Consider the following 27,369-nt stretch of genomic DNA (forward strand, 5'->3'; position numbering starts at 1 on the left):
ACCCAGGCAGCCCAGGGGTCACTTCTTAATATTCTTCTATAAAGGAGATATAACATCTTAGAATGAAGGGTTATCAAATTAACTCAGAGAGTGAAGGGTAAGTTTTATTCACTTTTTGTTGTCATTCCAATGGGCTGTTATGAGAACTTTATGTGGATGGGCAGTAACCTCCTTGACAGGCTATAGCAACCATGCAAATATGTCTACTGAGGCAAGGGAAACAGAAGCAAAAATAAACTACTGGGACTTCATCAAAATAAAAAGCTTCTGCACAGTAAAGGGAACAATCAACAAAACTAAAAGGCAACCTAAGGAATGGGTGAAGATATTTGCAAATGACATATCTGATAAAGGGTTAGTATCCAAAATATATACAGAATTTACAAAACTTAACACCCCAAAACCAAACAACCCAGTTTAAAAAATGGGCAGAAGACATGAATAGACATTTTTCCAAGGAAGACATACAGATGGCCCACACACATGAAAAGATGCTCAACATCACTTATCAGGGAAATACAAATCAAAACTACAATGACACATCACTTCACACCAGTCAGAATGGCAAATTAATAACACAAGAAACAACAGATGTTGGTGAGGATACAGAGAAAGTAGAACCCTCATATACTGTTGGTGGGAATGCAAACTGATACAGTCACTCTGGAAGACAGCATGGAGTTTCCTCAAAAAGTTAAAAACAGAACTACCCTACCATCCAGCATTTGCACTGCTAGGTATTTATCCAAAGAATAAAGAAAAACTAATTCAAAGGGATACGTGCACTCCAAAGTTTATAGCAGCAATATCAACAAATAGCCAAATTATGAAAAGAGCCCAAATGTCCATCGAGTGGTGAATGGGTAAAGAAGATATGGTGTATATACAGTGGAACATTTCTCAGCCATCCAAATGAATGAAATCTTGCCATTTGCAACGATGTGGATGGAGCTAGAGAGTATTACGCTAAGCAAAATAAGTCAGAGAAAGACACCATATGATTTCACTTATATGTGCAATTTAAGAAACAAAACAAATGTTCACAGGAGAAAATAAGGAGAGGAAAACCAAAAAACAGAGTTTTAACTATAGAAAACAAACTGATGGTTACCTAAGGGGAGGTGGGTGAGGGAATGGGTTAAATAGGTGATGGGATTCAGGAGTGCATTTGTGGTGATGAGTACTGGGTGTTGTATGTAAGTGCTAAAGCACTAAATTGTACACCAGAGACTAATTTTTTTTAAAAAAATTTTATTTATTTGACAGACAGAGATCACAAGTAGGCAGAGAGGCAGGCAGAGAGAGAAGAGGAAGCAGGCTCCCCGCTGAGCAGACAGCCCGATGCGGGGGCTCGATCCCAAGACTGGGCTCATGGAAGGCAGAGGCTTTAACCCACTGAGCCACCCAGGGGCCCCCACCAGAGACTAATCTTATACTGTATATCAACTAACTGGAATTTAAATAAAAACTTAAAAAGGATAACTTCATGTGTATAAAATTATATTCATAAAACAGTCATCCCTATTTTTTAATGGAATTTTAGGCTGTATTTTCTGAATATGAAACATAACACTACAGAATTATTCTTTAAATATATACCTAATGTATCAACTTTACCTTGAGGACTCTTACAAAAAGTACTGGGAACTGATGAAACAACAAAGAAGAGCCACAAAAAAAAAAATTACCTCAGCACCCATTTCTCCAGGAGGTCCAGCATCACCTTGCAATCCTCGTGGTCCCTACATTAAAATAAAATTTAAGATCTGAGAATCAAAGTTTACTCTGTATTTTGATTAACATATGCATCAAAATATGGGATTTTAAATATATAATATGTAATAGAACACATTTATGAACTTTTTGTATAAACAAAATTATAACTTTATAGTTGATTCATCTGTTGTGTGTGTGTGTGTGTGTGTGTGAATAGAAGGCTATGTTTGAATTCAAGAGAAAAGAAAGGACAGTACCCTTCATACTTTCATTCTCTAATTCACTCATCCATTCAATAAACATTTATTAAGCACCTAAGTTACTATTATATTTCATACTATATATTATATATATTATATCATACTAAGAGCTCTCAAAAGTTATCTTATTTGATGGATATGACAATTATATTTCTACTGGATATTTGTGGCAAAAATGTGACAAAATAGCATTTTTAAAGAAGCAAATACATGGTCTCCAATGAAATAAAAATACGTTAGAGTTGCATGATGTCATACTTTATCATGGTAGTGAATCCAGTTCAACAATTTCTCTGTTTCACATGAACAGATATAACAATGTTTACTAATATGAAATAATCACTGAGGTGCAATTAAAAATCCATGTTTGGACCTTTATTGGAATCCCGGTTACTGTAATACTGAATAGTGTAACTTTAAGTAAACAAACATTGAGTATTTAGTTTATTGCATAAACATTAAATTTCTAAACCAAACAGATCTTCTTAGTGTGTAGAAGCCACTTAACTGGCTAGAACTATTATTTTACCATTAACATCTATGTAGTTTTTCATTTAATTTTTTTATATATTGTTAAAGATAAACTTTTCCCCCTAAATATGATCACTGTAGAATACCTGGAAACTCATAAAGTAAAAATGATCCAAAATAGCCACTTGAACCAGTTAACATTTGCTGCAGTTCTTTAAATCTTTGAGCTTAAGAAAAATTGGGATGAGAAAAATTCATAATTTGTATATAGTTAAATCTGTTAGTCTTTGAAGACTTTTTCCATCACATTTTAAAACATCTATTTCCATGTAATTATTTTAAATTTATTTAAATTTTAAAAATTATTTTAAAATCTACCAATCCTAATTCTCCTTTTATGGCAGGTTAAAAATATTAAGCTATTTTGCTGGCTCATTTTTATAAGTTATCCTTATAATAATTAAATCCCCACCTGATTTATATGGGTAATGGGATTTTTGAATGGGACTGTGTTAACGCTAACAAATACATTAATTTTAAAAATATAGTTTTCTGGGGGCGCCAGGGTGGCTCAGTGGGTTAAAGCCTCTGCCTTCGGCTCGGGTCATGATCCCAGGGTCCTGGGATGGAGCCCCGCGTCGGGCTCTCTGCTCAGTGGGGAGCCTGCTTCCCTTCCTCTCTCTCTCTCTCTGCCTGCCTCTCTGCCTACTTGTGATCTGTCTGTCAAATAATAAATAAATAAAATCTTTAAAAAAAATAAAAAATAAAAAAAATTTAAAAAAATTAAAAAAATATATAGTTTTCTAGTTAGACAGTAACTTGACATTCTACCTAAGTCTGTTTTTATGTCTCCTAATGAATTTTTGAAGTTTTCTTTCTATGTGTCCCATCGACTTCCCATTAAGTTTATCCTTAATTATTATTTTGTTTCTATCTAGAGTGAGATATTTTTCCATTACATTTTGTTACTTGTATATTATATGTATATCAGAAAACTGATTTTTAAAAATGTCTATTTTAGGTGTTACCATTATATTACTGTATCTCAGAAATTGAAAAATACAGAATTAACTCTTTGGGTTTTATAAGTTTTGGGGGATTTATTTAAATTTTCTCTAAATAATAATGCTTTTCTTTCCTTATATGTTCACTTTTGTGTCATACACCACTACACTAGTTAAATTTTTTCAAATAATGTTAGACAATATAGTGACAGTTGGCAATGTTATATTGTGGTTCCTATGCTTCTCGTGTTTCCGGATTTCCTAGTAGGTTGGATGCAGATACAAGATAAGCTACTTTATTTTATTACACAACTATGTTTGACATTACCAGAATGTTTTGTTTCAATAAACTTTATTTCTTAGAGAAGTTTTAGATTTACAGAAAAATTGAACAAAACGTACAGAGTTCCCATATACTACCCTTGTCAAGTTTTCCCTATTATTATTAACATCTTGCATTAGTGTGGTACATTTGTTACAACTGATTAACTGATATTGTGCACCATTACCACTTAAAGTACTATTACTACTTAAAGTCCATAGTTTACATTAGGGTTCACTCTGTGTGAACACAGACACTGTTGTGTGAGTTTTGAGAAATGCATAATATCATGTATCCATCACTACAGCACCATATAAAATAGTTTCACATCTCCCAAATTTCCATTTTCTACCTATTCATCCCTGGTCCTCTACCCCCAACACCTGGCAACCACTGTTCTTTTTTACTGTCTCTATAGTTTTGCCTTTTCCAGAATGTCATGTAGTTGGAATCATATGGTATTTAGACTTTATAGACTGACTTTTTTCACTTATCAGGATGCACTTCCTCTTTTTGTGGCTTAATAGCTCTTTTTATTGATGAGTAATATTTCATTGTATGGATGTACTACACTTTTTTTTATTATTTACCTTCTGAGGACATATCAGTTGCTTCTACTCTGGGCAACTATGAATAAAGCTGCTATAAACATTCATATGCAGCTTCTCGTGTAGGCGTTAAGTTTTCCACTCATTTTGGTAAATACCAAGGGCATGATTACTGGATCATAATGGTAAGAATGTGTTCAGCTTTGTAAACAACTGCCAAATTGTGTTACAAAGTTGCTGTACCATTTACATTCTGTATTACTACCAACAATGAATGAGAACTCCTATTATTCTAACAGGAATTTTGCTAACATTTGGTATTGTCAGTGCTTTTAGCCATTCATACAAGTGTGTAATGGTGTTATTGTTGTTTTAATTTGCAATTCTCTCTAATGACATATGATGATAAACATATTTCCTTATGCTTCTTTGCCATCTGTAGGTCTTTGGTGTATTGTCCGTTCAGATCTGTTGCCCATTTTTTAAATGGATTGTTTGTTTCCTTACTGTTAACTTTTAAGAATTCTTTCTATATGTTGCATACAAATCCTTTATTAGAAAAGCGTTTTGCAAATGTTTTCTCCCAGGCTGTCACATGTCTTTCAATCTCTTAACATGTCTTTCACAGAAGTTTTTAATTTTAATGAAATCCAACTTATCAATTTTCCATTCATGAATCATGCTTTTGAGGATGTATATAAAAAAGTCATTATCAAATCCAGGGTCAGTGGTAAAGAAGTTTCAGCTATACATTTTAATTTAGGTTTATAATCCATTTTGAGTTAATTTTTTTGAAAGGTACAAAGTCTTTGCCTAGATTCTTGTTTTTTGGATTTGCTTTTGTTTTTACATGAATACCTAGTTGTTTTAGAACTAGCTGTTGAAAAGTGTTGCCTTGGCAACTTTGTCAAAGATCAGCTGACTATATTTGTAGACTTCTATTTCTGGGCTCACCATTCTGTTCAAATTATCTATTTGTCTATTCCTACTACATTATCTTGAATACTATAGTGTTATATTAAGTTCTTCAAGTTGGATAATGTCAGTCCTCTGACTTTGTCCTTCTTCAATATTTGTTGGCTCTTCTGGGTCTTTTGCCTTTCCATAAGAACTTTAGAATTTTGTTATCAATATCCACAAAGTAACTTGCTAGTATTTTGACTGGAATTGCATTGGATCTATAGTTGTGACACCCTAACAATATTTACTCTTCCTATCCATTAACACGAAATATCTCTCCATTTATTTAGATCTTCTTTTATTTCTTTAATCAGTTTTGTAGTTTTCCTCACATATATTATGTGTACATTTTGTTAGATTCATACCTATTTCTTTTTTAATTTTTTTCTTTTTTAAAGATTTTGTTTATTTATTTATTTGTCAGAGAGAGAGAGAGAGAAAGAGTGCACAAGCAGGCAGAGTGGCAGGCAGAGGTGGAGAGAGAAGCAGGCTCCCTGCTGAGCAAAGAGCCCAATGCGGGACTCGATCCTAGGATGCTGGGATCATGACCTGAGCCGAAGGCACCGCTTAACCAACTGAGCCACCCAGGTGTCTCTCTTTTTTAATTTTTGATGCTAATGTAAATGCTGTTGTGTTTTAAATTTCAAATTCTAATTGCTTATTGCTGGTATATAGGAAATCAACTGACTTTTGTCTATCAGTCTTGTATCCTGATCCTGCAACCTTGTTGTAATTGCTTATTAGTTCCAGGAGTGGGTTTTTATTGGTCAATTGTTTGGGGTTTTCCACATAGTGAAAATACCTACTATCTTTGCTACCGTTTTCTATTTGTTGCTCATTTCCTTTGTTTTTTTCTTTCTTTGTCTTCTGCTCTTTTTTAACTGTGAATTTTAATTGATTCCATTTTCTCTCATTTTATCATATCATTTACACTTCTTTTAAAAGAATTTTAGTGGTTTCTATAGAGTTTGCAATGTATATTTATAGTTAATCCAAGTTAAATCACTGTATCTATCCATAAGGTATGAGATTAAATATACTGCTGTGATTATTTTGCACAAACTACCTATTCTAGTAATTAAGAAAAAAAAAGATTTGATATTACTTTTATGTATTCCTTCTAAAGTTCTTCCTTTCTTCTCTCCTAGATTCTCATCTATATCACTTTCTTCCTCTCTGAAGAATTTCATTTAACATTTTTTACAAGGCTGGTCTACTAGTGACAAATTCTGTCAGTTTTTGCTTGTTTGGGAAAGTTTATTTCTACTTCACTTTTAAATTCCCAGTCTGAAATTTCAAAATCTCTGCTATATCTAAGTCTGTTCCTGATGCTTGCTTTGTCTCTTCAGACTGTTTTTCCCCTTTTAGCATGCCCTGTAATTTTTTTGTTGAAATTCAAACATGGTATATAAGGTAAAAGGGTCTGAGGTAAATAGGCCTTCAGTAGTATAAGGTTGTAAATTACCTGTTTGGGAACTAGGCCATGTTTACTGTTTGCTGCACTATGGTGTCAGAAGCTAAATTTCCTGCTAGTGTCATTGTTTTTGTCTTGTCTGTTGTCTTTAAGGCTTTCCCAGAGAAGTCTTAAATAGGGTTTGGGTCTGCAGTTCTTTTAGCTGTAATCCCCAGTTGTTATACAGGAGCCCTATTCATCTGATGGTAAGTTTCAAGAGGGGTAGAATCACTCTATAGTTTCATAATTAGGTCTCAGTCTTTTAGTGAGCCTGAGTGGGGGTATTTTCTTTCCCCCATGTCCGAGACTAGAAGCATCTAGGGTTGGGGAATTGCTCTTCTCCCAAGTTCAGTAACTTTTTGCTTTGGCAAAAACCCAAATCAGTTGGTCTCAGATAAACCGATTTCCCTTGAGGGCAAGCTTTGTTAAGGAGAACAGAGTGTTCTGAGTATATTTCAAAATGGTTACTTTTCCCATCCCACTGCTAGAAGAAAAAACATGTATGTCCCTGAACTTTACAGAGAGAACCTAGCAGGTCCTCTAGTGGTAAAACTGAGAGACATGTGGGGCCTTGCCTCGGACAGGGTTCCCTCTTGGTTTTTTAATATTTATGATAATCTAAATTGTGTCTTAAGCAATTTGTCAACTTTATATTGACAAATATAGTTAAATGTGTTCCTACCATTCAGCTATGGCCTTCTGCTTGTGGTAAGACGTGGTTCTCTACATCTTCCTGTCTCCCCAGTTTTCAGGCAACAGTTGGTTCTCTGACCTCAGTGATCTAAAAAGAGTTGTTGATTTTCAGTTTGCTCAGCTTTTTCTTTGTTGTAAGAAGGGGGATGACAGCTTCCAAGCTCCTTACAATTCAGACCAGAAACTACTTTACTACAATTTTTAACAAATCAAAAATAGTTGAATTTTATTGAGTATGTGTTTTTAGCATTTTTCCACTATATCTATAATATGTTATATTATAGATTTCTCAATATTAAGTAATTTTTGTCTTTTAGTAATTCTTCTTACACTTCATTTTTCTTTCATTTCATTCACTTAATTCTTTATACATGTATTTTAATTTTACTTGATTTTTTTGGTATTTATCTTTAGTTTTTTCTGAGGGTGCTATTTTTGTCTGATTTTAGTACTGTCAAAATTCTAATGAGACACTGATCTTTTATCTTTTCCTTCTAGAACTGTTGCCATTTTTTGTATCTTCATAAGTAATTCAATGTCCGGTTTTATCACATACTTTTAATTAATCTGAGAATCCTGCTGATCTTTCAAGGTAAGTGGAAGTGACTTCTAATATTCAACTGAGGAAGTGTACCTAGAAAATAATTTTTAAACTGGAGGGTAGAGTGTAAAGCAAATTTATCAAGAATTGATTTTTTTAGAAACTACAGCATTCCTCTCATATTCCTTTTTAAAGGCAGTGTCCAATGTTTAAAGATACCAAAAATATTTATTTGGATCAGCCAAAAACTTAGGAATCACTTTACATATAGAAATCAATCTCCTGTTGATTTTATATCTCCTTTTGAATCTTTTATATCTATCCACTTCTTTTCTCTGCTAATCAAAAACATTCTACCATCTCTTAATTGGATCACAACAGAAAGCAGGGCTTACCCACTCTTAGTCCCTTCCAATTTGAATGATCTCTACAAAACAATAATATGATCATAAAACTAGTCCTATCTCTTTAATGACATCCTTTTGTTTTTATGATAAAAATACAAATCCTTGGGATTAGGGCCCACAAAACTACATGTGTTGTCCCTGCTTCCTTTTCCAACCTCATCTTACACTTACATCCCACCTGACTCTCTGTGCCATTGCCGTGCTAGCCTTCTTTTAGATCTTCAAATAAATATGTGGAACTTCCTCTCAGTTCATGACTTCTCTCTGAAATAACCTCTCCCCATCTTTGCCTAAGTAATTACTATTCATCCTTCATATCCTAGCTCAAATGCTTCTCCTCTGGAAGACTTTCCTAAGTATAGTTTCTCTGTTATACATTCTTTTAGAATTGAATTCCTATACTTCACAGCATTTATTTCGGTTTGTAATTTTCCATTTATCTCCATGAAAATTCAATTAGTATATATTTCTATCATTAGACTGAAACCTCCATACTTACCAGTACATTCCAATGCAGATACTTAATAAATATTTGTTGATTGAATGAATGAATGGCCAACTATCTAAATCCCAGTATTTGCATTGCTATGAGCAAACTAATTTTGAAAAACTGGGGAGAAAGAGACAACTCTAATAGATGCTGACTATAGAAAAGATGTAGTCCTCTCTATTTTATTATTCTCAAAGTATAAATATGTTTCAGCATCACTTCTGTGTCCTTCATTTTACCAATTTACTTCTTTTCTTTTCTCTAATTTAACCAGGCAGCTCAAATATATGAAACAAAGCCCATGATATCCATTATGAACTGATTTATATTTTACCAGGCCCACTGACCCCAGTGACTTGAATGTTAATTTTTAGGTGCTGTTAAACTATTTAGTTGTTTATGCCTACAGTAACAAATCTTTTCTTATTTAAAGCCTGATATTGTCTTTGCTGCTGACCTAGATCTTTTGACATATTTTACTGAAATGTGTTCCTTACTAAGATTAAGTTAACTTCCATTGCATTTCCCTTCATCTAATATTACTGGCTAAGCGATTATGCTTTTTGTATATAACCTTTTGTCAATTCAGTTTAACAACCTGAACACTAAGTAGATCCAAGATGCTATGCATTACACCAGACAGGATTGCAAAGATGAGAGAAATGGTCTCTAACTTCAAAGAGCTAGAAATTTTTTCAAAGAGATATTTAAGTAAATAATGCTAAATAAAGTTGCATTATTTTTGGTCAAATAAGTATTAGGATTGGGATGGCAAGAGGTATAAAACAGGGAGAGAACCAAAAGGAGTTCAGTTTAATAAAATCAATACCATATCTAAAATTCTTCATTTGGAAAGAATTAGATATACAGTCAAATCTTTACTTTTTGCTTGGAAAGTTTATACCATAGGTTAAATATGTAAAGGAGGAAATGAATACCATTTGGTAAGAATACCTCTTTGTTACATTTTCCACTTGCTACTAGCTAAATGAATTATGCAAAGGCCACCTGTAAACCTTTGGGTCAATTAATAGATAAGATCAACCCACTAGAGTTTGAAAGACTATATTGTATTATAAATCTTACAAGCATGTTATAGCATATTACATCTGATACCATTAACCAGAAGAATGACTTCATAGGCAATAAAGAATAAGTTGTGAGAAAGTTGGTATGACAAAAATATTTCCTTTTCATAATCATTTTCCATGGAAATTTTATAATTGAATCACATTTATAAAATCATGATGTAAGTTTTTCATTATTGATATGCCAGAATTTCTATGTTTGTATATTTAGACCCATCAGATGTAGAGTTTGGCTCCTTTGCGAGGTACTTTATTACAGAGTTGGCCTCAAAAATATGATTCTGTGTGTCTGTGACAGTATAATATAGTCATTTAAGAACAGCAAGCCATTCACAAAGAAAATTTCTGCAAGCCAATAAAACAGAGCTATCATTGTTGAAAATAGAAATAGGTAAAATCTTAGCAGTTCCAGAAAAACAGGACCAAATCTGACTATATGAGACCCAGAAGGTACTAAAAACTATATTTCCAACAAAATATTTTCTGTATAATTAGGTGTCCATGATAAATGCTGCTTTCAAAAATGTACCAGCCACAGCACAAGGGGGCAATAATAGAAAAGTAAATGTATATTATGAGAAAAACACAATTAGAAATGTATAAAGATAAACTTACTGGTTCTCCTTCAAGTCCTCTTTCTCCTGTACTCCCAGGGGGTCCTTGTAAACCCTGAATAAACAAAGGCAAAATCTGAAGAAAAAGTGATGCTTGAAAATATTTTACTTTTCTTATTTCAGCTTTCCTTTACAATCCTCCCACCTAATTTTTCTGTCTACCTCTATTCTCTTTTCTTTTTGTGGTAAAATAGACATAACATAAAATACACCATTTTAACAGAGTTTAAATGTGTAGTTTTGTGGCATTAAGTACTTTTGCATTATTGCACTACTATCATCACTATCCATTTTCAAAACTTTTCATCTTCCCAGACTGAAATTCCATACCCATTAAATAACACCCTTTCCCCCTCCCTGGTTCCCCTGGCAACCACCATTCTGCATTCTCCCTCTAATTTGACTATTCCAGGTGCCCTAAATAAGTAGAGTTATGCTACATTTGTTCTTTTGTGCCTGGCTTATTTCACTTGGCATGATGTCTTCAAGTTTCACCAATATTGGAGAGGAGGAAGATGTCAGTAGAATAGGAGGATCCCAGACTCCCCTTGACCCCAAATACAACAAGGTCACTATCAAATCATCCTAAATACCCCAGAAATTGACCTGAATACTGACAGAACAAACTCCACAACTAAAGGGAGAGAAGAAGCCACACTGAAGGTAGGAAATGCAGAGACATGGTTTAGGGGGGAAGCAAGTCCTGAATGCTGTGAAAGGGAAGGAACTATGGTTGTGGAGAAGGGTGAGACAGAGGAGTACACAGGAGACTGCACAAAGAGAATGATTCCCCATAGCTATTGGCTTGGAAAATGAGAAGGGATGAATTTTGTGAGTTCTTGCAACCAGTGGGACTCAAATCCTAGTTTTAAAGTCTAGCAGGCTGGGGCACCTGGGTGGCTCAGTGGGTTAAAGCCTCTGCCTTCGGCTCAGGTCATGGTCCCAGTGTCCTGGGATCGAGCCCCACATTGGGCTCTCTGCTCTGTAGGGAGCCTGCTTCCACCTCTCTATCTGTCTGCCTCTCTGCCTACTTGTGATCTCTGTCTGTCAAATAAATAAATAAATAAATAAATAAAAAATAAATTCTAGCAGGCTTGGTTGGGATAGAGCCTAAAAGGCACTGTGCTACTCTTGGACAGAAGGCAGGCAAACAACCTGGGAGCATACAACATGAAAACAACAATCTGAAGAGTGCTTGGGGCACACAGCGGGGGAGATTATACACTCTTCATAGAGCAGATCCCTGAGAGGCAGTATTCAAGGACACCTCTAGGGGAACAAAGAAGCTAGCCAACACCATTTCCCTCCCCTGCCCCCAGTATAAATACAGCGTCATCTGCGGGAAGCAGTGCAACGCTGGCACTTGCTGCCTAAGGATGTGTTTACACTAAACCCCCCACACAGCATTCTGATGGAACTGACTGCCTTTCTCAGTCACACTTGCCTCAGTCCCAGCACGACAGCACATATCTCTGTTCATACCACATCTCCCAACCAGAGAGTTTGGCAAAGCCTCAGTTCTGGTCTCATTTCACAAGCAGACCAGAGCATACCTAGTTAAAACTCACCACATTCAGGCAAAGAACCAAACACTGTCCACATTAGACAAAAGGGGCCTCTGCAGATGGCTGGCCTGAAGGATAGAGCAGCCAAAGCACAATAGCAGAGGACATACAGCACACACTGGAGAAACTCCCTGAAGTGCCAGGCCCGGGTACGACATGACTTCTTTTTCATAAGGCCATTACTTTCAGAAACAGACGACATAACTGGCTTTTCTAACACAGGGAAGAAGGCAGAGATTTAGACAAAATGAGAAGACAAAGGAATTTATCCCAGATGAAAGAACAAGATAAAGTCATGGCATGAGATCTAAGCAAAACATATATAAATAACATTCCTGATGGAGAACTTAAAACAATGATCATAAGGATACTCACTGGACTTGAGAAAAGAATGGAAGACATCAGTGAGACCCTTATCACAGAGATAAAGTTAAAAAAAAATGAATCAGAGATGAAGAGTGCAATAAATGAGATTAGAAACATACTTGATGCAATGAATATCACTTTGGAAGAAGCAGAGGAACAAGTTAATGCCCTAGAAGACAAAATAATGGAAAGCAATGAAGTTGAACAAAAGAGAGAAAGAATTATGCAAAACAAGAATACAGTTATGGAACTCAGTGACTCCATCAAATAAATAACATTTGTATTACAGGAATCCCAGAAGAAGAAGAGAGAGAAAAGGGGGCAGAAAATTTATTTGGAGAAATAATAGCTGAAAACTTCCCTAATCTGGGGTAGGAAACAGACATCCAGATCTAGGTGGCACAGAGAACCCCCATCAAAATCAACAAAAGCAGGCCCACACCAAGACATATTGTAATTAAATTTGCAAAATTTAGTAATAAATAAAAAAAATCTTAAAAGGAGCAAGACAGAAGAAGTCTAATTTAAATTACAAGGGAAAATCCATAAGGCCAGCAGGAGATTTCTCAACAGAAATTTGGCAAGCAGGAAGAAAGAGGCATGATGTATTCAAAGTGTTGAATGGGAAAAATCTGAAGCCAAGAATACTCTACCTAGCAAGGCTATCATTCAGCATAGAAGGAGAGATAAAGAGTATTCTAAACAAATGAAAATGAAAGGAATTCATGACCACTAACCCAGCCCTGCAAGAACTATTTAAAGGGACTCTGAGTGAAAGTGAAAAACCAAAAGTCACAATATAAAGACAGGAAACACAAAATCAGTAAAAATGAATATTTCTGTAAAAAATTAGTCAAGGAACTCACAAAAAAGGAAACAAAATATAACAACATATACCTAAAACATGGGGAGGACAGAAGAAAAAAGGGTTTCAAACTTAAATTACCATCAACTTAATACAGACTTCTATATGCAGAAGAGGTTATTTATAAACCTAATGGTAATCATATATCAAAAACCAATAAGATTCATGCAAAGAACAAAAATAAAGAAATTCAAATATATCACTATCAATATATCAGCAAATGATGACAGAGAGGAAAGCAAGAGAGGATCAGAGAAAATCTCCAGAAACAATTACAAGACAAGTAATAAAATGACAATAATTATGTATTTACCAATAATTGCCTTGAATGTAAGTAGACTAAAGAATCAAAGACAGAGTGTCAGAATGGATAAAAAAAAAAAACACAACCAAAACAAAAAACAAACACCTACAGAGACTCATTTTAGACCTGAAGACACCTGCAGATTAAAAGTGAGGGAATAAAGAAATATTTATCATGCAAAAGGATGTTAAAAAAAGCCAAAGTAATAATACTTGGACACTACATGAACAAGTTAGACTTTAGAGCAAAGACTGTACCAAGAAACAAGGAAGGACACTATATAATCATAAAGGGGATAATCCAACAAGAAGATATAACAATTGTAAATATTTATGCACCTAAAGTGGGAGCACCTAAATATTTAAAAAGATAACAAAGATAAAGGAATTAATCAATAATAACACAGTAACAGTAAGAGACTTTTAACACCCCACTTACATCAATAGACAGATGATCTAAACAGAAAATCAATAAGCGAACAATGGCTTTGAATGACACACTAGACCAGATGGATTTAACAGATATATTCAGAACATTCCATTCTAAAACAACAGAATACACATTCTTTTCAAGTGCACATGGAACATTCTCCAGAATAGATCATGTATTAGGTCACAAAACAGGTCTCCACAAATACGAGAAAGATTCAAGTTATACCATGCACCTTTTCTGACCACAACAGTATGAGACTAGAAGTCAATTATAAGAAGAAATCTGGAAAATCAAATACATGGAGGTTAAAAAACATGCTACCAAACAATGAATGGGTCAGCCAGGGAATACAAGAAGAAATGAAAAGGTACATGGAAACAAATAAAAATGAAAACAGAATGGTCCAAAACCTTTGGGATGCAGTAAAAGCAGTCTTAAGAGGGAAGTGTTTAGCAATACAGGCCTACCTCAGGAAGGAAGAAACATCTCAAAAGAACACCCTAACCTTATACCTAAAGGAGTTAGAAAAAGAACGCCAAAGCCTAAAGCCAGCAGAAAGAAAGCAATAATAACGATCAGAGTAGAAATAAATGATATAGGAACTAAAAAGACAATAGAACAGATCGATGGAAACAGGAGCTGGTTCTTTGAAAAAGAAAAAAAATCAGTAAAACTGAAAAATCCCTAGCTAAATTTATCAAGAAGAAAAGAGAAAGGGCCCAAATAAATAAAATCACAAATGAGAAAGGAGAAATAACAACCAATACCACAGAAATACAAATAATTTATAAAAGAATATTATATAAACAATATGCCAGAAAATTAGACAATCTAAAAAATGGATAAATTCATAGAAAGAAATAAGCTATCAAAACTGAAACATGAAGATACAGAAAACTTGAACAGATCAGTAACCAGCAAAGAAATTGAATCAATAACCAAAAAGTCCCCCAAAGGTTTCACTTACTTGTGGAGCATAAGGAATAACATGGAGGACATTAGGAAAAGGAAAGGAAAAGTAAATTGGGGTAAAACAAAGGAGGAGATGAAGCTTGAGAGACTGTGTACTCTGAGAAACAAATAGGGTTCTGGAGGGAAGGGTGGTGGGGGGATGGGTAAGCCTGGTGGTGGGTATTAAGAAGGGCATGTATTGCATGGAGCACTGGGTGTGATGCATAAACAATGAATCTTGGAGCACTGAAAAAAATAAAAATAAAGATGTTAAAAAAAAAATCCCCCCAAAACTAACATCCAGGACCAGGTAGCTTCACAGCTGAACTCCACCAAACACTTAAAGAAGAGTTAATACCTATTCTTCTCAAACTATTCCAAAAAACAGATAAGGAATGAAAATCTCCAAATTTATTCTGTGAGGCCAGCATTACTCTGATACCAAAACCAGATAAAAACACTGTAAAAAAAGGAACTTTAGACCAATATTTCTGCTGAACATAGATGCAAAAATCCTCAACATAACACTAGCAAATCAAAACCAACAATACATTTTAAAAATCATTCACCACCATCAAGTGGGATTTATTCCCAGGTTGCAAGGGTGGTTCAATATTCATAAATCAGTCAACGTGATACATCACTTTAATAAAAGAAAGGATAAGAACCAGATGATCAATGCAATAGATGCAGAGAAAGCATTTGACAAGTACAACATCCATTCATGATAAAAACCCTAACAAAGTAGGTTTAGAGGGAACATACCTCCACACGATAAAGGCCATATATAAAAAATCCACAGATAATATCCTAATGGGGAGAAACTAAGAGCCTTTTTCCTATGGTCAGGAACAAGACAGGGATGTCCTTTCTCATCACTTCTATTCAACACAGTACTGGACTCCTAATCATAGCAGTCAGCCACCACAAAGAAATAAAAGGCATCTAAATTGACAAGGAGTAAGTAAAATTTTCACTATTTGCAGATGACATGATACTATATATAGAAAACACAAAAGATTTTCACCAAAAAACTGCTAGAACTGACAAATGAGTTCAGTAAAGTCACAGGACACAAAAATCAACATACAGAAATCTGTTGTATTTCTATACCCCAATAATGAGGCAGCAGAAAGAGAAATTAAGAAATCAATCCTATTTACAACTATAGCAAAAACATAAGATACCTAGGAATAAACCTAACCAAAGAGGTGAAGGACCTGTACTCTGAAAACTATAAAAGATTGGTGAAAGAAATTGAAGATGACAAAAAGCAATGGAAAGACATTCCATGCTCATGGATTGGAAGAACAAATACTGTTAAAATGTGAATACTATACCAAAGCAAGCTACACATTTAATGCAATCACATCAAAATACCAACAGCATATTTCACAGGGCTAGAACCAATAATCCTAAAATTTGTATGGCACACAAAATAGACCAGATACCCAAAGCAATCTTGAAAAAGAAAAGCAAAGCTGGAGGCATCACAATTCTGGACCCTCAAATTATATTACAAAGCTGTAGTAATCAAAGCAGTATGGTACTGGCACAAAAATAACCACATGGATCAACAGAACAGAATGGAAAACCCAGAAATGAACCCACAAGTATATGGTCAATTAATCTGCAACAAAGCAGGAAAGAATGTCTGATGGGAAAAAGTCTCCTTAATAAATGGAATTGGGAAAACTAGATAGCAACCAAAAGAATGAAATGACCACTTTCTTACACCGTATATAAAAATAAATTGATTAAGGACGAAATGTGAGACATAGAACCATAAACATCCCAGAAAAGCACAGATGCAGTAACAGTCCACTTCTTTGACATGGACTGTAGTTACATCTTTCTAGATATGTCTCCTGAGGCAAAGGAAACAAAAGCAAATATAAACTATTGGGACTTCTTCAAAATAAGAAGTTTCTGCACAGCAAAGAGAACAATCAACAAAGCTAAGAGGCAACCTAAGGAATGGGAGAAGATATTTGCAAATGACATATCTGATAAAGGATTAGTATCCAAAATATGTAAAGAACTTATAAAATATATAAAGAACTTACAAAACTCAATACCCCAAATAATTCAGTTAAAAAATGGGCAGAAGACATGAATCGATTTAACTTTTTACTTTTTTATTAACATAAAATGTATTATTAGCCCCAGGGGTACAGGTCTGTGAATCGCCAGGTTTACACACTTCACAGCACTCACCATAGCACGTACCCTCTCCAATGTCCATAACCCCACCACCCTCGCCCTACCCGCCCCCCCTGAACCCTCAGTTTGTTTTGTGAGATTAAGAGTCTTTTATGGTTTGTCCCCCTCCCGATCTCATCTTGTTTCATTTAATGAATCAGTATTTTTCAAAGAAGACATACAGATGGTCAACAAATACATGAAAAGATGCTCAATATCACTTACCATCAGGGAAACGCAAATCAAAACTACCATGAGGTATCACCTCACTCTCATGACAGAATGGCTAAAATTGAACATAGGAAACAAGGTGCTGATGAGGATGTGAAGAAAGAGGAACCCTCTCGCAGTGTTGGTGGGGGTGCAAACTGGTGCAGCCACTGTGAAAAGGGTATATGCTATGGTGAGCACTGTGAACCGCATAAGACTGATGAATCACAGACATGTACCCAGGAAACAAATAATACATTATATGTTAATTTAAAAAAAACAGTATGGAGGTTCCACAAAAAGTAAAAAATAGAACTATCCTTTGATCCAGCAGTCACACTACTAGGTATTTACCCAAAGAATATAAAAATATTAATTCAAAAATATTAATTCAAATGTTTATAACAGCATTACCTATAATAGCCAAGATACAGAATCAGGCCAAGTATCCATCCATTGATGAATGGATAAAGAAAATGTAGCATGCGCGCGCGCACACACACACACATACATACATACCCATACATATATTTATTTCATTCTTCAAAAAGAATGAAATCTTGACATTTGCAATGACATGGATGGAGCTAGAGAGTATTATGCTAAGTGAAATAAATAACTCAGAGAAAGACAGATACCATATGATTTCACTCATATGTGGAATCTTAGAAACAAAACAAGCAGGCAAAGTGGGGGAAAAAAAAGAGAGAGAGGCAAATCAAGAAAGAGATTCTAAACTATAGAGAACAAATTGGGGGTTACCAGAAGGGAGATGGGAGAGGTATGGGTTAAATAGGTGATGGGGATTAAGGAGTGCACTTGTGATGGGCACCTGGTAATGTATGGAAGTGTTGAATCACTAAATTTTACACCTGAAACTAACATTATACTGTATGTTAATTAAGGGAATTGAAATAAAATATTTTTAAAAAGCCTTCTTCATTTTTAAAGTTCAATAATATTCCGTTGTATGTAGATACTATATTTTGTATATCCTTTCATCCATCAGTGGACACTTGGGTTTTCTACCTTTTGGCTATTGTGAATACTGCGCCTGTAAACACTATAAAAGTGTTAGTTTCTAAGTCCCTGCTTTCAATTCTTTGGGTTATAAATCTAAAGTGGAATTGATGAATTACATAGTAATACTATGTTTAACTGTTTGAGGAACCACCAAACTGTTTTCCATAGTAACCTCACCGTTTTACATTCCTGTCAGCAATGTACAAGAGCTCCAGTTTTTCAACATCTTTGCCAATGTTAGTTACTTTCTGTGTGTATATGTGTTTTATTTTGTTTTGTTTTTCTTTAATAACAGCTGTCCTAATTGGTAAGAAGTGGTATCTCATTGTAGTTTCAATTTGTATTTCTCTAATGTCTAGTGAGTGATACTGAGCATCTTTTCATGTGCTTATTGGCCATTTGTATATTCTTTGCAGAAATGTCTATTCGAGTCCTTTTGCTATTTTTTTTTTTTTTCATCAAGTTGTCTTTGTTGTTGTTGAGTTGTAGGAGTTCCTTATAGCTATCTCTTTTCCCTATTTAATTCTGGCTCATACACAGAGACAATGATCCAGAATTGTTTTAAGTTGAGAATTTTTATACCTTTAATATTGATTAAAAATGGTTTTTTTCTCCAAAAATAATAATCTTGTGATGTGTTAGTAGGTATAACTTACGTCCTTAAAACCTGGTAAGGCACAGGAATCTCGGAAACAAGCTGACCAGAAACGACTAAAACTATCTAATATCCTTTATTTTCCCCTATTTTTACACCATGCCATCCATGGTACCATTAAATTGAGTCTTAGAAGTGTGTGTGTGTGTGTGGGGGGGGGGATATTCTAAAATGGTATATAAAACTAAATCAAATTCCAAATTCTCTTTGATTCTCCCATTTAAAGATTTACTGAGAATGTACCATATGCCAGACACTGATGACTCTTAATGATATAGAAAATACTGCCCTTCAAGACTCCACTCCAAAACTGCTAGAACTTGTACAGGAATTTAGTAAAGTGTCAGGATATAAAATCAATGCACAGAAATCAGTTGCATTTCTCTACACCAACAACAAGACAGAAGAAAGAGAAATTAAGGAGTCAATCCCATTTACAATTGCACCCAAAACTATAAGATACCTAGGAATAAATCTAACCAAAGAGACTAAGAATCTATACACAGAAAACTATAAAGTACTCATGAAAGAAATTGAGGAAGACACAAAGAAATGGAAAAATGTTCCATGCTCCTGGATTGGAAGAATAAATATTGTGAAAATGTCTATGCTACCTAAAGCAATCTACACATTTAATGCAATTCCTATCAAAGTACCATCCATTTTTTTCAAAGAAATGGAACAAATAATCCTAAAATTTATATGGAACCAGAAAAGACCTCGAATAGCCAAAGCAATATTGAAAAAGAAAGCCAAAGTTGGTGGCATCACAATTCCGGACTCCAAGCTCTATTACAAAGCTGTCATCATCAAGACAGCATGGTACTGGCACAAAAACAGACACATAGATCAATGGAACAGAATAGAGAGCCCAGAAATAGACCCTCAACTCTATGGTCAACTAATCTTCGACAAAGCAGGAAAGAATATCCAATGGAAAAAAGACAGCCTCTTCAACAAATGGTGTTGGGAAAATTGGACAGCCACATGCAGAAAAATGAAATTGGATCATTTCCTTACACCACACACGAAAATAGACTCAAAATGGATGAAGGATCTCAATGTGAGAAAGGAATCCATCAAAATCCTTGAGGAGAACACAGGCAGCAACCTCTTCGACCTCAGCCGCAGCAACACCTTCCTAGGAACATCGCCAAAGGCAAGGGAAGCAAGGGCAAAAATGAACTATTGGGATTTTATCAAGATCAAAAGCTTTTGCACAGCAAAGGAAACAGTTAACAAAACCAAAAGACAACTGACAGAATGGGAGAAGATATTTGCAAATGACATATCAGATAAAAGGCTAGTGTCCAAAATCTATAAAGAACTTAGCATACTCAACACCCAAAGAACAAATAATCCAATCAAGAAATGGGCAGAGGACATGAACAGACATTTCTGCAAAGAAGACATCCAGATGGCCAACAGACACATGAAAAAGTGCTCCACATCACTCGGCATCAGGGAAATACAAATCAAAACCACAATGAGATACCACCTCACACCAGTCAGAATGGCTAAAATTAACAAGTCAGGAAATGACAGATGCTGGCGAGGATGCGGAGAAAGGGGAACCCTCCTACACTGTTGGTGGGAATGCAAGCTGGTGCAACCACTCTGGAAAACAGCATGGAGGTTCCTCAAAATGTTGAAAATAGAACTACCCTATGACCCAGCAATTTCACTGCTGGGTATTTACCCTAAAGATACAAACGTAGTGATCCGAAGGGGCACGTGCACCCGAATGTTTATAGCAGCAATGTCTACAATAGCCAAACTATGGAAAGAACCTAGATGTCCATCAACAGACGAATGGATAAAGAAGATGTGGTATATATACACAATGGAATACTATGCAGCCATCAAAAGAAATGAAATCTTGCCTTTTGCGACGACGTGGATGGAACTAGAGGGTATCATGCTTAGCGAAATAAGTCAATCGGAGAAAGACAACTATCATATGATCTCCCTGATATGAGGGAGAGGAGCTGCAACATGGGGGGTTAAGGGGGTAGGAGAAGAGTAAATGAAACAAGATGGGATTGGGAGGGAGACAAACCATAAGTGACTCTTAATCTCACAAAACAAACTGAGGGTTAATGGGGGGAGGGGGTTTGGGGGGGTGGGGTTATGGACATTGGGGAGGGTATGTGCTATGGTGAGTGCTGTGAAGTGTGTAAACCTGGCGATTCACAGACTTGTACCCCTGGGGATAAAAATATATGTTTATAAAAAATAAAATTAAAAAAAAAAAAAAAAGAAAATACTGCCCTTCTCGATTTGCTATTTGCCTGTTCCACATTATCGACCTTGAGAAGGCTGGCAAATATACAGTGGTCAAAATCACCATTTTATATTAAAACTAAAAGCTAAGAAAAATATGATATTAAATTGGAAATAAAGATATTAAATATTTCTAGCAACACAAAACTTTCTAAGTTATAGCCATTAATGCTATATTTTTCTGGTTAAAGAAAGGATGATATGTAAAATCGCAAACTCCCACCTGACTAAGGCCTTGTTTGAAATGCCATCCATTCACTCCAGGCTCCAATATTAAGAGAAAGGATCAATATAAGTGTTCCCTTTGTGCCTGATAAACCAACTGAAACATACAGCAAAAATTCAGAACTGTGAATGTCCGCTTGATTTGTTTTGTAAACTACTTGTACACAATGTCAAGCTTGATACATACTTTTAATGATGTTAATGGTGCATAAAAGCTGTTTGCAAAGTTATGAAATGATCTAAATGGATCTATTTATTTTTATTAGAGACAAAGAAGTAAAGCACAAGTTGGTACAAAATAAAAATCCCCTTTAAGGCTTTTCAGATAGTATTGAAAATACATTCTTCGTAGTGGAACTTCTTGCTCTATGACTTCAACCCAGCAATTATGATAATGATGCCTGGGAGAATAATGATTATTGTGGTTACTATGTAGTAAGAACCTATGCCAAGCACATAATGATCATCATTTAACTATAAAAGTTATCTCATTTTATTTTTATTTTTTAAAAGATTTACTTATTTATTTGAAAGAGTGAGAGTGTGGACATGTGGGGGGTACATGTGGGGTGGGGGTGGGGGGCAGAAGGTGAGGGAAAGAAAAGTCCAAGCAGACTCTGTGCTGAGCATAGATTCCAACACAGGGTTTGATTTCATGACCCTGAGGTCATACCTGAGCCAAAACCAAGATTTGGATGCTTAACCAACTGTACCACCCATGCTCCCCAAAAGTTACCTCATTTTAAAGACAGGAAAAGTGAGGCTCAGAGAGGTTAAATAATTTGCATAAAGTCAAAACAGCTATAAGTGGTAGAGCCAGTATTTGACTTCCAAAGTCTAAGTCCAGTGTCATGCCCATCCACTATACTATACTGTGTTCTACTGATTTCAACAAGAAATCAAACATTCAATGCCTCTCCCATTTACAGTAAATATATGGATAATCTTCGAAGCCTTTTTATGGGAATAAGCAAGGGAGCCTGTGTTTTTTCATTGTAAGATTATGAAAACTGTGTGCCTTGTTATCTAAAAAGGAAGAAAGAATAGAGTTAATACTATATGTTTTTTATATTGTAAAGATTATGAAATAAATGTTTCTTAAGTATTCTGAGCTACTCCAGAGAAAACTACTTAAAGAAGAACAGTTAAGAGTTTCCACTTCCAATATTAGCCAAGTAGCTCCTATCAAAACCATTTATATAGGGATAACTATAAATCCAGGACAAAATATTTTTAAAAATCTGAAAACAATGAAGAAAGACCACAAATAGGTAAAACTTAGAATGGAGAGGTCTACATGTAGAAGAAAGGAATGGCACTAAGTAAGTATCTGATTTTTTATTTTAAAAATGTGGCTTTTAGCCAGAAAGTAAGCTATGTAGGATTATTAAGAAAAAGGAGGATAGAAACAGTCTTACTGGCATGGAGAACTAGAGGGTAGAATGTGGAGTGACCACAGCTGCTGGGAAGTGAAGGAAGAGAAAGCAAGAGAGGAGGAAGCTCAAATTCTGCATGTAAACTCTGCTTAAATCTCTTGCTGACATTTTAAGTATGTGTTGATATGGTAGACAACCAGCATCCTAGCAAGGCCTAAAAGAACAGAGATTTTAGCAGTCATTTACCACAGAGGAGAGAGAATTTGGAGTTTGAAAGCAGCAAAGTTAATAATCTGCCAAATCAAAAAACAAAATGAATCAAAAAATACTCTTTTTGAAGATCACTCAAAATGTTCCAGAAAATATGGGCACGTGGGTGGCCCAGTCAGTTAAGTATCTGACTCTTGATATCAACTTAGGTCTTGATCTCAGGGTCTTGAGTTCAAGCCCCTTGCTGCTCCATGCTGGGTGTAGAGCTCCCTTAAGAAAAAAAGAGTCACTACAGCAAAAACTGATGATATACTATATGTTGGCTAATTAAAAATAATTTAAAAATGTCCAAGATATAATTCAAAATTACTGGACAGGAAAATTTTCCCATATTCAAAAGAAAAGGCAATTAATGGAGACCAAACTAAGATTACCCAGATGTTAGAATTACCCCATAAAGATTTTAAAGTAGCTATTTTATATATATGCTCAGTAATGTAAATAAAAAATACACTTAGGATGAATAGACAAATAAGAAATCCCAGAAGAACATCATCTATAAAAATGGAAATTATGGAACTGAAAATAAATATCTGAAATAAAACTTAAAAATTCCAGATTTCAATGAACAGGCTTAAAAAGTGAGTAAAAATAGAGTTAGGTTTTCTAATTTAAAAAAAAAGAAAATGGGAAAAAGATTAAAATAGGAATGAATAAAGGCTCAAGGACCTGAGGGATGATATCAAAATGTTGAATATATATTTAATTGGAATCCAAGAAGGAAAGGAAGGAGAAGACAGAGTAGGAAAAAAATTTAAATAAAAGTTGAAAATTTTCCAAATTTAGTGAAAACAGAAACTTACACACAAAAGAAGGTCAACAAATTTCAAGCTGAATAAATGCAAAGAAAATCCATTTAGGTACATCATAGTCAAACTACTAAAAGTCAAAAGTAAAGAGAGAATCTTGAAAGCAGCCAAAAAAAAAATGATACATTACATGCAGGGGGAATAATGATACCAATAAATATGGACTTCTAACTGGAAATAACTGAGGCCAAAAGAAAATGACATGTCATCTTTATAGTGCTGAATGCAAACAAATAAAAGAAAACCCTGTTAGCCCAGAATTCTATAACCAGTGGAAAAATATGATTTTGCTCATATGCGGAAACAAAGTAAACAAGCAAAGGGGGAAAAGTGGGGGGGGAGCAAACCAAGAAACAGGCTCTTTTTTTTTTTTTTTAAAGATTTTATTTATTTGAGAGAGAGAAAATGAGAGAGAGAGAGCATGAGAGGAGGGAGGGTCAGAGGGAGAAGCAGACTCCCTGTGAGCAGGTATCCCAATGCAGGAACTGGATCCAGGACCCTAGGATCATGACCTGAGCTGAAGAGAGTTGCTTAACCAACTGAGCCACCCAGCCATCCAGAAACAGGCTCTTAACTATAGAGAACAAAGTGATGGTTACCAGAGGGGAGGTGCGGGGTGATGAGTTAAATAGGTGAGGGTGATTAAGGAGTGCATTTGTGATGAGCACAGAGTGATGGATGTAAGTGTTAAGTTACTATATTGTACACCTGAAACTAATATAACACTATATGTTAACTAACCAGAATTAAAAACTGAAGAATTCATGGAAAAGAAAAAAATGAAAGTGAAATAAAGATGCTTTCACAAATACTAAGAGAATTCACGACTAGCAAAACTTAACTCTAAGGAATCTAAAAGAAGTTCTATAGGCTTCAAGGAAATGATACCATTTGGAAATGCAGATTACAGAAAAGAGTGGAGAATATCAGAAAAAGTAAATGCAAGGATAATTAAAAAAAAAAACCCACTACTTTCCCCCAAATACCCTAAAACACATATTTCATTTACAGTAAATGAAAAATATTTTATTTATATTAAAGCAAAATTTTAACTTTTTAAAATGGGTTTATAACACACATAGATATAATACACAAAAACAATTACAGCGTAAACAACAGGATGTTGGTGGTGAATGGGTCTATATGGTTGCAAGTTTCTTACAATTATTTTAAGTATTACTATATTAACTCTAAGTAGACTTTGGAAAGTTAGGATGTATACCGTAATCCCTAAACCAGCAGCTGGCAAACTACAGCCTGGGGGTCAAATCTGAACCAGCACTTATTTTTACAGAAAATGTTTACTCTGTCCTGACCTAGAATAACCACTTGAAAATAACAGTTCAAAGAAGTATAACTAAAAAGCCATTATCTAAATTAAAATGTGGTGCTCAATGCCAGAAGAAGACACTGAACAACAACAGCACCACTACAAAGGAAGAACAATCATAAAGTGGTTGATCAAAGTACAACCAAATTGATAATTGCATTAAATGGATACGGAGCAAACACTAACTAAAAGGTAGAGATTTTCAGAATGAATAAAAAAAGAAAGGCCCAATTATAAGACACTCACTTTAAATACCAAAACGCAGATGGGTTGCAAGTAAATGAATGGAAAAGATAAGCCATACAAATCGCAAGCATAAGTAGGCTGGAGAGGCTTTTTAACCAAATAAAGCCAATTTCAAAATCAAACAGTATTATCAGGAATGAAAAGTATTACCAGAGATATGGAGGAATATTTTGTAAAAATAAAAAGGGTCAGTTCATCAGGAAGACATAATAATCATACACATGAACTCTAAAAATAGTGTTTCAGAATATATAAAGCAAAATTTGACAAATTTAAAGAAAAAAACGTAGAAAAACAAAATCATAGTGGAGATTCAACACTCCTAACTCATCTACTGAAAGAATATCTAGATTTCTAAAAAATCATTAATAGTTATAGTTTTTATAAGATTTAGAAATCTAAAAAGAGCTACCCAGGTTTTATCACCTTGATAACACCATGGATCATGGCCTTTCCTCTTAAGTCAGATCTACATGTGGATGGAAGGCAAGTATAGGAAACAGAGTTGGCCCATAGACAAATGCAATTTTGCTGGTTACCTTGACACGCTATGTGTTAGAATTTTTTATTTCATACCTGGCTTTAGAACTATAATTTAGAGATGTCTCTTTATTTTATAGACAAGGAAAATACCATCCAGAGAGCTAACCCATTTAATCAAACTCAGTAGCTATTAGGAGCATGTACTGGAGGAAAGGTCAATCAGACCTTCAATATATCTTTCTATTATACAGCACTGCCTGCTAGTCAACAGTTGCATGAATGACTAGAGACATTGTGGAGGATCAAACCAATCTTCAGGGCTGTCTCAATTTCTTGGACTGATTGATCCTAGTTTCTGTAAAAAAAAAGTCTATTTCAGTTGAGTCAAGAAGAAGGGGACAATGTAGGTAGAGGGCCATGTAAACCTCAAAAACTACTATCAACTTATGATTTAATGTACGACCCATGTCATCCACTAACGTAAATTTACTCAATTTCCTGCCTTAAGCCATGGTTACAAAATGGTTCTAATGTCTTTTATTTGATTGAGGAAGTCAAACATCACATTTCACATTTATCTAAGCATATCTAATAGGCTGCATATGAAAGTAAAAATTTTTTTTTAATTTTTTATTAACATATAATGTATTATTAGCCCCAGGGGTACAGGTCTGTGAATCGCCAGGTTTACACACTTCACAGCACTCACCATAGCACATACCTTCCTGAAAGTAAAATTCTAAGGAATGTCGACAATATATAAAAGAGTAAGTAATTTTACTTCTCTAGGCCTCCTTTCTCTACAGTAAAGAATGACCATGATGAGCTTCGAATTTTTCTACTCATTGCCATGTATTTTAACAGTGCAGCAAAGTGGAAAGAATATACAGAAACACCATTTGCATTGATATAACAGAAACCCAGATGATGAATATTAATACTCAAAGAATTTTTGGGGGGAATGACTTCAATAGATAACATTGTCACAGACAAATTCTTTTCCTTGGATGTAGTCATTTTTCTCCTTCAGGTCTCTGGTATTTTAGATCTGACCACTGTCAAATATAATGCCGTTATGGGAAACAACAGGCAGGGGGCAGCAGATTTCAAAGAGGAACAAGTAAACAGTGACCTTAGAGACAACTATAATAGCAGAAAAAAACATTTTTCTCTTACCTTTTTCTGACTCTTCAGTTGCCATCTATTT

The 27,369-nt window shown here is 34.9% G+C and overlaps 1 protein-coding gene across 1 annotated transcript in view; it reads right to left on the reverse strand.

The window, feature by feature from the left end:
• Positions 1-27,369, reverse strand: part of LOC111143380 (collagen type XXIV alpha 1 chain) — a 388,577-nt gene that overhangs the window by 128,756 nt on the left and 232,452 nt on the right. The window contains exons 32-33 of the mRNA XM_022497083.1: positions 10,569-10,622; positions 1,689-1,742 (exon numbers count right to left, since the gene is read on the reverse strand). Coding sequence (XP_022352791.1) covers positions 1,689-1,742; positions 10,569-10,622 — 108 coding nt within the window. The remainder of the gene's footprint in view (positions 1-1,688; positions 1,743-10,568; positions 10,623-27,369) is intronic.

This window comes from Enhydra lutris, unplaced genomic scaffold (genome assembly GCF_002288905.1).
Source record: "Enhydra lutris kenyoni isolate GAN:26980312 unplaced genomic scaffold, ASM228890v2 scaffoldscaffold9, whole genome shotgun sequence".
Taxonomy (NCBI): domain Eukaryota; kingdom Metazoa; phylum Chordata; class Mammalia; order Carnivora; family Mustelidae; genus Enhydra; species Enhydra lutris.